This window comes from Cervus elaphus, chromosome 20, assembly GCF_910594005.1.
Source record: "Cervus elaphus chromosome 20, mCerEla1.1, whole genome shotgun sequence".
Classification (NCBI taxonomy): Eukaryota; Metazoa; Chordata; class Mammalia; order Artiodactyla; family Cervidae; genus Cervus; species Cervus elaphus.
This window is the reverse complement of record NC_057834.1, coordinates 55,537,029-55,548,353: the sequence shown is the minus strand read 5'-3', so window position 1 is coordinate 55,548,353 and position 11,325 is coordinate 55,537,029. Positions and strand designations below refer to the sequence as shown.

At 43.2% G+C, this 11,325-nt stretch overlaps 2 protein-coding genes across 3 annotated transcripts in view; one reads left to right on the top strand and one right to left on the bottom strand.

Moving 5' to 3' along the window:
* Positions 1-4,886: 4,886 nt before the first annotated feature.
* LOC122676737 (basic proline-rich protein-like) lies at positions 4,887-5,660 on the bottom strand. Its single transcript, XM_043876325.1, has one exon. The coding sequence runs from the start codon at positions 5,658-5,660 to the stop codon at positions 4,887-4,889; it is 774 nt and encodes a 257-aa protein (XP_043732260.1).
* The window catches only part of RAP1A (RAP1A, member of RAS oncogene family), an 81,565-nt gene continuing 75,403 nt past the window's right edge, over positions 5,164-11,325 (top strand). Inside the window, exon 1 of one of the 2 annotated variants that reach the window (XM_043876016.1) lies at positions 5,164-5,309. The gene's annotated coding sequence lies outside the window, so the exon portion shown is untranslated. Of the gene's footprint in view, positions 5,310-5,670; positions 5,728-11,325 lie in introns of those variants that run through there. The other variant, XM_043876017.1, reaches the window with a different exon arrangement.

The window sequence follows — 11,325 nt, the reverse complement described above, 5'->3', positions numbered from 1 at the left end:
GCAGTGATCTGTAAGAAGGAATATTTTGTAACAGCAATACAATGAATACATAAAAGAAATGACCAGGCTACTTATGAGTGCCACAGGTGAGGTTAAAAACAGAAATTGTAGGGAATTCCCTAGCGGTCCAGGGGTTAGGACTTGGTGTTTTCACTGCCGGGGCCCAGGTTTGATCCCTGGTCAGGGAAGTAAGCCGTGCAGTGCAGCAAACAAACAAACATCAACAACAACAACAACAAAAACCAGTAACTGTATTTAAGAGGAGAGCAAAAATCAGAAAAGTTTCCAGGGACAAACTGCTATGTAAGACAGGCCTTCAAGAATTTCAACAGATTTGGGGGTCTGGAAGAAGAAATGAGAGGCACTGTTCCAGGCAGAGACAACTTACGCAAGTGAGTTAGCTGCTTTGTAAAAGGTTGGTAGGAAATATAGCAAGCAGTTCAGTTTTGCTTGAGAACCAGTGCTCTATTATGTAAAGGGGAAGTGCAGGGTAAGGCTGGAAAAGGGGGATGGAGACATTCAACTGGACAAATGTCAGATTAATCAGTTTTACCTAATTTGACAGGAAACTACTGATAATTTTAAAATAGGGTGGAGCCGTGATCTGGCCACTGCTTTAGGGAGATGGTTCTGGCAAGAACACCAAATGGATTGAAGGGAAAGCAACTAAGCAGAAGACCAAACAGGAAACCACAGCCAAAGTCTAGACGAGGGGTAATCAGTAGCTGCCTGAGGGCACTGGCGATGGGGACACAGAGGCAGGGGCTGATGGAAAAGACACTGGGTAGGACAGGTCTATACCTGTCTGTCCAATACGGTACCCCCCCAGCCCCATGTGGCTATCTAAACTGAATTTACATACACTAAAGTTGTAAACTTTGTTACTGGCGTGCTGTAGTCCATGGGGTCACAAAGAGTCGGACATGACTGAGCGACTGAACAGCAACAAGTTACAAAATCCCGTTTCTCAGTCAATGCTCGATAGCCACATGTATTAGATATGCAGATAACCAACATTCCCATCACAGCAGAATATTCTGTTGGATGGTGTTGGTCGCTACACTTTGGCGATCAACTGGGTGCAGGGATGGGGAAGATGGATTAAAGGTGGCTAAGATTTGGTGGGTGAGTGACTGAGAAAGATAATGCCAGAAGCAGGAAAGCAGAAGTAAGGAGGAAAGATGTTTAGTTTCTGTCAAACATCAGGCAGGACAAAGTACCTACACAAATGCTCAGGTGAGTAAAGCAGGGCACGAGGGACTCTCCCAAGGCTCGTAAAGCCACACAGTCCCCTGCCTTCAACCTCCCCCAGGTCTGCGGATCACAAGGACTATGACAAGACAGGAGCCCGAGAGCCTGGTATTCCCTCAACTCTGAGGTACCTGCTTGGACCTCATTTCTCACAGACACCTCACTCACCCTTTCCCATGCTTGATTCTTAGAAAGTCCCCTTGCTTCCACTTACTTGATAGCTTCCTCTTGAACTCTTCTTTCCTACAGGGACCACCAAACCCTTCACCCCACTGCTTTTTCACTTGCCCTCTGGGAGCCCGCTCCAGTATTCATTTTTGCCTGGGAAATCCCATGGACAGAAGAGCCTGGTAGGCTACAGACCATGGTGTCGGAAAGAGTCAGACATAACTTAGCGACCAACAGCAAAACAGCTGTTCCCTCCCAGCTTAGATTCTAAAGTCTAACACTATAACTACTCCCTGACTTATACTCCTCCCCTGTTCATGACTTCCATCAGGAAAAACCAGCCCTGGCCAGATCTACCTCCCCTTCAACACTGCAAGCTATGGAATGTGGCTGGAGAAAAACCATACAACCTTGCTGAGTGGTCTCACTTAAATATAGGACCACCAACTCAAGAAGACCCTCAGCCTTGTCCATACTACACTTCCACTCTTTGAGGGAATTTTCTCACTTCTTCCATCCTTCTCACAGCCTCCATTCTCATATACCCAACAGCCCCTCCCCACTCACAGCTTTCTATTGCTAAGAATAAAAGAAAGCTCAACAGCCCTCATCTACCTCATCAAACCCACTGAGGCAACTTGCGCGAAGATTATTTGGTACAAACTGGGAAAAGGAGCACACAGACTGTGTATGTGTGCGTGTGTATGATATGGAGGATTTTCTAAAAGGCATTGCCTCTGCAATTGGAGCAATTAGAAAAGGTGCCCCTTCCTCCAGGTTGATTTGGCCTCAAAACTTGGTTGGAAAAACAGAGGCTGGATTTCAGCCCCCACATGCTTCCTGCACAGACACGGCCTGAATAGGCCATCACCAAATTTACTACCTGACCTAACCGTGTTTGTGCCCATAGACTTTGCCTTCTCTCCTAAAATACTGTCCTTGCTCCTATCCACAGTCAACTCCTCCACTTCTACGCTAGGTCCCATTGCCTCTCACCCACTGAAGGACAAGCTTTCTCTACTGGCCCCCTCTTATCTTCTGCACCATCACCTTTACCTCTCTAAAGGATCATTCCAGCATACCAACATAAGGAAACAACTCCTATCTTTAAAATATCTCCCCTAAATCCCAAATGAACTAAAGAGCTTCTTGATGAAGGTGAAAGAAGAGAGTGAAAAAACTGGCTTAAAACTCAACATTCAAAAAACAAAGATCATGGCATCCAGTCCCATCACTTCATGGCAAATAAATGGGGAAACAATGGAAACAGTGAGAGACTTTATTTTCATGGCTCCAAGATCACTGCAGATGGTGACTGCAACCATGAAATTAAAAGACGCTTGATCCTTCAAAGAATGGTTATGACACACCTAGACAGCATATTAAAAAGCAGAGACATTACTTTGCTGACAAAGGTCAATCTAGTCAAAGCTATGGTTTTCCTAGTAGTCTTCTGGGGGCTTCGCTATAGCTCAGATGGTGAAGAATCTGCCTGCAATGGAGGAGACCTGGGTTCGATTCCTGGGTCAGGAAGATCCCCTGGAGAAGGGAATGGCAACCCACTCTAGTACTCTTGTCTGGAGAATCTCATGTACAGAGGAGCTGGCAGGCTACAGTCCATGGGGTCACAAAGAGTTGGACACTACTGAGTGACTAGCACTACTACCACTACTATGTACGGATGTGAGAATTGGACCATAAAGAAGGCTGAGTGCCAAAGAATTGCTTGCTTTTGAACTGTGGTGTTGGACAGGACTCTTGAGAGGCCCTTGGACCGCAAGGAGATCAAACCAGTCAATTCTAAAGGAAATCAACCCTGAGTATTCATTGGGAGGACTGATGCTGAAGCTGAAGTTCCAGTACTTTGGCCACCTGATTTGAAGAACTGACTTATTGGAAAAGATCCTGGTGCTGGGAAAGATAGAAGGCAGGAGAAGGGGAGGACAGAGGACGAGATGATTGGATGGCATCACCGACTCAATGGACATGAGTTTGAGCAAGCTTCAGGAGATGGTGATGGACAGGGAAGCCTGGCGCGCTGCACTCCACTGGGTCGCAAAGAGTTGGATACTACTGAGCTACCGAACAACAATCTCAAGTACTCCTCTCAGTGGATCCTGAGGGCAAAGGTCCTAAAGAGCTGCTTAGGCTTGCTATAAACACTTTTGTTCCTCACCTCCCCTCTCTTGTTAACACACCCTAATCAGAGTTTCTCCTCCACGACTTCACTGAAACTGCTTTCCTCAAGGACATCAGCATCCTTCATCAGGTCAAATGCAGTGTTCAAACCTTCAGTCTTCACCTCATTTATTTCAACAGTATTTGATAAGGCTGATCACTCCCACCTTCCTGAAACAATTCTCTTATCTTCCAACACTCCACCCTCTCCTGGTGTGGCTCCTATCTGGTAGTTCCTTCTCTTCTAAAGAATTTCCAAAGGTTGGAGTTCATTTTCGTCCTCTCCACTAGCTACTCTCCCTCCTAAGTGATTTTATGTAAGACCTAAGGCTTAAAAAGCATCTATGTGCTGATGATTCCCAAATTCATATTTCAGACTCATATATCCATCCAATTGTTTACTCAACATCTCCACTTGGATGTAGAACAAGCACTTTATGTAACGTACGAAAGAGAATTCCTACTTCCCCCATTCCCAATTTTCTTCTTCTCTTTAAATCTTCTCCAGCTCACTAAATAATACCACCACTAACTTACCCTTTAGGTCCTGAACTTAAGAATCAGCCATGAGCTTTTTGTTCGTTCACACATTCTCTGCCAAATCCATTCCAAGTCAAAGTGTATCTGAATACATTCTGATATACCCCTTCTCACTCTTTCTCTGCTGCCATCCTAGTCCAAGCGACCACAAAGAGCTTCCTCACTGGTCTCCTTGAAGACATCTCTGCTTCCCTGTTGTGTATTTTACACATATTAGCAAGAGTAACTCTTTTAAATGTGCACTAGATGCGGTCATTCCTCTGCTCACCCTCCCATGACTTTCTGTTACTCTTAACAACAGCCCATAAGGCTCCATAGGATCTGACCTCCCCCATCACCTCTCTCAACCTACTACTGCTCTGTGGCTAGCTGATTACACTCAGCCATACTAGCCTTTTTTGTTGGTCCTGCAACATGCCGGGCTATCCCTACCTCTGCGTGTACAACCCATGTTCTTTCAGCTTGGAACGACTCCCACCCCTTCCCCTCCCCTCCCGAGGTATTTGCTAGGCTTATTCCTTCATGTCATACGTGTATGTGCTTATAGAGCTCCTCTGAGGGGCAATACCTGGCCATCTATGAAGTCACCCCATTCCTGGTTTTATTTTTCTTCACTCCATTTAACACTTTCCGAAAATTTTATTTGTTTGTTGTCTCTTCTCTCCCACTAGAATGCAAGCTCCACGAAGGCCTTTACTTCCATTATTCTCTGCGCCTAGGACAGTGCCTGGCACCTACTAGATGCTCAATTAGTACTTGTCGTATTCCCTCCAAAATTCTTCTCCTCCTGAATCTTCGAACCGTTTCTCATTTCGTTTCCGGCTTCCCTCCCCGCCCCCGCCAACCCAGCCCAAGCTAAAAGCCGAAGCTCCCCACTCCTCCCCCGCGGCGTTCTTAGCGCTTCCACCTCCTTCCTGAGCGTCCCCTTTAAGCGGACTCCGGAAAGCCGCGGGGAAGGCGGGGCCGAAACCTTGCCGACGCCGACTCGAAGGGGCGGGGCGGAGCTTGGGGGCGGGGCCTGCGTGCTGCGTGCGTGCGCGTTCTGGAGGCTCCGCCGCCGCTGCTCTCGAGGCCGCTACCGCCACCGTCGCCGCGTAGAGCCGGAGCAGGAGCCACGGCCGAGAGGAGGGAGGAGGAGGAGGAGGAGGTGGAGGAGGTGCCGGACCGGGGGGGTGAGTGAGGGGCGGGGAGCCGGAGCCGGCCCCCGAGGGAGCGAGGGGCGCGGGTCGGGCGAGTCCGGGCCGAGGCGGCTCCTCTCGCCGGTCAGTCCCCTGGCTCCCCCTTCCTCCTCCGTGTTCCCTTGGTGTCCGGGGCGGCGGCCCGGGGGCCTGCCTGGCCGGCGGGAGGGGCCAGGACTCGGGGAGGCCCGGCCGCCGCCGCCGGGGCCGGAGCCAACCACGCCCGCGGACCGAGCGGGTCGACTGTGGCTGGGCCTGCGGGAGAGGGACGGGAGGGGCCCGGGCCGGGTGTGGGAGAGAAAGAGGACATTGTGTCCCCCACCCTCCAACTCCCCGAGGTGTCATGGCACAAGCCCATTTCCCTCGCCATCTCCCCGGACACACTGCCCTCGCCCCTTGCTGCCTGAGAGAGGTACTAGATTGGACATCGCTTCATTTTTCTTCTTGCTTGTACCCTGACTGGGGTCAGCTCTTCTTTCAAACCCAGTTCACCCTTTGGGGGGCACGCGAAGAAGGGAGTTGAGGAGGGTTGGGTGAATTTTCTGACCTCCCTTGACTGCTGGAGAAGTGTGGGTAGACGGGAGCGGTGTCCTTTCTGTGTTCACTTGTCAGGGTTCGGGATCTCCCATTTCTTCATTCCCCTAGTGCACAGAGCTGACATCTTTACACCCCACTCCACCTCTCAGCCCCTTTCCCGCCCTCTGTCCCCCACGTCTTCCGTAGCATGCCATGTGTTCGCCTTTTCAGCGTTGCCTTTCTTGGGTTTCTGCTTCCCTGAATTTTGTTAGGGAAGAGGTCACCGTGTGATTCTTGTCTTCCTTCAGCCTGGGACTGGTAGGAGTGTCTTTTTGCCCCCTTGTTCAGGAAGTTAAGGACGGTGTCCTCAGCTGAATTGTGTAATTTACTGCTATGGGGAAAAGATTAGGGGAAGACATCAACTCACAGGGCTAAGAAGCAGAGTTTAGGGGACCTTTTGACCTCTTGGAAAAAGAACTAGCGTTCAGGAGTCATTCCGTTTTGGGAGAGAAGACCATTCTGTCACTGCTTTGAAGGAAGTGGGGTATAAAAAGAAAGGGAATAACAGGGCAGGAGGTTAATGGGTCGCAGCCGTACAGGTGGCCACAGTTTTCTGTTTCCTGGGTTTGAGATGATTCTTTTTGTTTTTATCACCGTAATAGTCAAGTATCAGCTCTTAGTTTTACCATGGAGCTCCTACCTTCAAAAGCATGCTGAAGGGCAGTCTCAGAAGGGATGCTGCTGGAAACAGGATTTGGAAACTTTATTTTGGTTTCCTGTCACTGTGTGGGGGTGGGCACACGTGTGTGTAGTTTTTCTTTTCTTTTGATGTAACTGATATCTGCAGATATTTTGACATAATAAGCACTAAATTAGGCCCTGAGCTCTTTTCTGTCTTTATTATGATTTCCTATACCAGTTTCTGTTTGAAATTATATTTGTGTTCGCTGGATTTCTTTTTAGTCTGGTGTTTCAGTCAATCTTGTTCCTATGTATTTTGAATTATGTACTACAAAGTATGGTTAAGTGTAAGGTGCTCAAAATCACAGCATGCCCGGCACATGGTAGGCACTTGGTATTTCTTGAATGAAATGTGTTATTGCAAAGATGGGTCTTGGTTTTATATATTTTCTATCCTTTGAGAGGTAGCTCAAATTAGATTTCACTTCACTTCCAACATACAAAATAGTAATTATTAACCTTTTCTGGGCCACTGACACCTTTGAGAATATAATGAAATGCACATATAGACTCTCTCCTCAGTAAAGAAGTAATAGACATTTAGGCACAGAATTTTACATCTTCAGGGACTCTCTGAAGCTAACCATGGGTGCTTGTCTTAAATGTAAACTCTAAGTATTATTCAGTTCTATATTAAAACTGTTCAGAAGCCTTTGTTCCCCTTCTGTGTGACCTCAAGCATGAGTGTCTACCCTCACAGACTAAACTTTGGGTCTTTGGAAACAAGATTTTAAGACTGTTACTAACAGTTTTATGGGGAAAGTTCTCATAATAATTCTAAACAAATGGCTTTGAGGGAGATAAGACTGTCATAGTCACTATTGACAGCTTAAAATCATAGTCATGCCTGACTTACATTTTTTGTTGTTTAAACTCCTTAGCAATATGATCAGCACTTGAAAATGTTCACAGATCATTTTTCCTATTCTCTTGCAAGTTTGTTTATATGCACGGTTTTTTGTGTAGTTAATAATTATTGTATCAGTATTCAGTATCTGTTTAACAAGTTCTTTTAAACGGCTATTATGTGAATAAAACAAAGTCCTTGCTATCATGGAGTTTATATACTAATCAGGAGAGATGGGCCATGACCATATGAATACAGAATAAGTGAGATGGTAAGAGATACGCAGAAGAGTCAAGTGGGGTTAGAGGATGCAGAGAGTGGCAAGGAAGGGTAGTCAGGGAAGACATGATGCTGGAGTAGAGACCTGAAGAAAGTGAGGAATTTATGCTCTCTAGGGGAAGAAGATAACAGGCAGAGACCACTCAGTGTACTTCGCCTTTTGGAGAAGGCCAGTAAACTGGAGGGAAAATGAGAGAGCTTGAGATTAGAGAAGTGGCCGAGGCCACTGTAAAGCCTGTAGGCAATGGTCAGAACTTTGAATTTTACTTTGAATGAAATGGGAAACCCCTGGAGGGTTTTGGGTAGAGGAGAGAACTGTTCTGACTTAAGTCTGTGGGAGCTGTTCTGGCTGCTGTGTGGAAGTCAACTTGGGGAAGGCAGCTGGGAGTGGAAGCAGGAAGGCCAATTAGATAAAGGTTCATTTTAAACCTTTTTGTATGGTTGCAAACTAGTCTGTCTACCTGCTCTTGGGCATATAGATAGTTTCCTTTTCCCCTTATTGGATATAACAATGAAACAAACACTTTTGTGTTTGCAACATTTTCTTTCCTTTTGAATATTTCCTTGGAATTGATTTCCAGAAGGACTACTGAATCAAAGTATGTAAATATACGTATCTTCTTGGTGTATCTATTAATTTCTTCAGAGAGTAGTTTGTGCTAAAGTGACAGCCACAGTTGTTGATCTGAAGTTTCATGCAGTGTCACTTGAGTGAATATTATTTAATACTTAAAACAATTTGAACTATAAAAAGAGACCTTTTAGATCATTAGGTTGAATTTTCCAGTAGCTAGCTCACATGAGTTCATAACATTCGTTCAACTCTCTCTTTAACATTTTAATAACAGGGTGCTAATTGTTGGGGATAAAAGTTGGATTAGACAGGGTCTCTGCCCTCAGGAAGTTTTATATTATGTTATAAATTGTGATCTCATAGTTAAATAACTTAAAATCTTGCCAGTGTTTACTGTTACTCAAGAACTTTGTTAGTATGTGGTTGATGATCTTTTATAAAGAATAGATATCCCAGTCAAGCACCTAATTTTTCATATTGATACTTCTTTTTTCTTATAGAGGACTTTCAGTGGTATCAGCAGTTGGTTTAATTCTGCTTTGTGTGTCTTTAGAATCTTAGGTCTCTGGTGCCTCATGCTTTGTTCTTTGCAGTAAATTATGCAACTAGCACTTAGTTGAGGACTCTCATAGTTGAATTTTTAAATTGTTGTAATTCTTTATAAGTTATTCAAAACACAGAGACTATTGTTTCTGTTAAGTCAACATTGCCTCTTTGAAATTTTATTTAGATTATGAGGAAGGATGATATCAGTCTGTTTTAATAGAATTATACCATTGTGATGGCATTGCTCAGCATTTCCAATTCAGAAGTCTAAAAGGCTTGATTTGACATGAGCAGAAACTCCAGCATCTATAAGGCGAGCGGGCTGAGCTAATGGAGTTTACCTGCAAGCACCGAGCGCTGGGTCTCACACATGCTAGGGGCCTGGCAAATGTCCACTGAACCTCATATAACCTCTGAGCTCCAGTTCTAAAGTTCTCATTTTAGAAGGTCAGGAAAAATATCTTGTATAAAGCATTTATATCTTAATGTTGTGGTGAGTTTAAAATTGTGAACATAAACTTACTTCCTCCTAATGTTCCTTTCAAATTGAACTCATCAATTTTAAAAAGAGTTATGGCATATTGCCAGGTATTTTCTGCCCATTCTGATGTCATATACTGCTATATGACTTAATGCCAAATTCATATCTTATGGAAATGATTACTGTTTAAAATTAAGATACTTAAGCTTTCTTATGTCACTGAGACAGATGAAGGGTCCATTTTTTTCCCTTTTGTGTGTGTCTGGAATTTGGAGGTTACAAATGGTAGTTTTTTGTACTTTCATATACAGAGAAAGTGTTGGCCATTTTACATGCTGGAATTTTTTTTTTTTTTTTTTTACATGCTGAATTTTTGTAGTAGTGGTTATGGGTATGCAGTGAACATTCACACACGCTCTCTCCAGGCCCGTTTGCACTCAGTTTTGAGATGACTGAGTAAGAGAGCAGTTTGTTTCAAAGTTAAAAGATCCAGGTTAGTATTGAACCTGTAAACTGAGTTTATCACAATGTTCTGATCCATTAAGCAGCTCAGCAGAGAACTGTGCCATGCTCTCATTTCCACTTGAAAATAGGCCTTTCAGAGGCAAAGGTGCAAAGGAAATTGTGTGTGATGGTTAAGGTGGAGTTGAGACAGTGTACTTTGGTTAAGTGGTCTAAAAACCACCCTTTTATTATAATTTTCAGAGTACATGAGGAGGATTAAATGTAAGTACATGGAGGATTAAATATATTTTATGAAATTATTTTCAATTATTAGACTAATGGCTTTTTTAAAGTTCAAATGACTTATTTAGGCTGTATAAATTTAGATTAGATAAATCTGGAAAAGAAGATTTCTTTGCATATCCAGTTTTTCCAGGGATAGAGATAGTTTCCTGTCTCCAGCCTATTTATTTAGTTCACATTGATGGAGAGTGGGTCAAGTGTGGAATGGTAAAATTAACCAAATTTAGAATTAAATGCATAATTCTATGTTTGGTTTCAGAATATATTTAAATTAGGCTATATCTCATAAGGATAGGAGTATACTAAACTACCCATAACTGATAAAAGACACTGTTGGATTAATTAAAACTTGAGATGACTTACTTTGAATTCACAAGTACATGTGCATGCCTGTAACATGCATGCTTGTTTGCAGTGCTATGTTATACTCACTCATAACTTTGCTTAGGATAGAACTGTAGCTTAGTTATCAGTGACGAAAGTATAAAGTTGAAGAGACACAAAGAACTGGGTACAATTGTTTCTTTGGACAAAGCCCAGATGCCACTTATATAAGATTCTAAGTTAGTAGTAGTAGGAATTCTTATTGCAGACTGAACATTTCAGATCTGTCAAATGTGTGATACAGAGAGTAAATTCATTCACTATTTTTCATGATATTTTAAAATTCATAGGATCATTCTGTTTCTAGACAAGTATTGTATAGAATATTAAGCAAGCAACCATAACTTATTTTAGCAGCTGACATTTAACACTAATCTGTGGGTTTTATGTAGTTTTCAGTGTCTATCCCAAATCATTGATGTCTTTAAACAACCTTTTAAATTTCATTGTGTAGTTGTGGAAATATTGCATAATTTCATTAATAGATTTCAGATTCAGTCATTGAACAGATGTTTGACTGACCCAGTATTAGGCTGTTTGATGAAAACTGAGACGTGGGGCTGTAGTTTTTACTCTAAGGAATTTATAGTCTAGTAATTTATTTTGTTTGCCAGAACCTGACATATGTTTTATAAATAAATGTTGTATTTTCATGATTGAGTAAAAATAGAATGATACTCATTTTTTCAGTAAAATCTTTGTGATATTTTAATTCTCTTTCAGTTGCTGACAACTATTTCTGTGGTCTTATTTTCTAACAGCTTTTTAGTATTTGAGCAAACCAGTCTCCCATTGGTTAAAGTATATAGTAAAATAAGAATTGCTTGTTCAACTGCCTATTTTACTTCTGTTGGTCTTTTTCTTTTTTTCAAATTGCTTTTCTGCATATATGCTA

What these genes read in the sequence shown, in the direction of transcription:
- LOC122676737 (XM_043876325.1), bottom strand. Translation starts at nt 5,660, where the DNA reads ATGACACCTCGGGGAGTTGGAGGGTGGGGGACACAATGTCCTCTTTCT.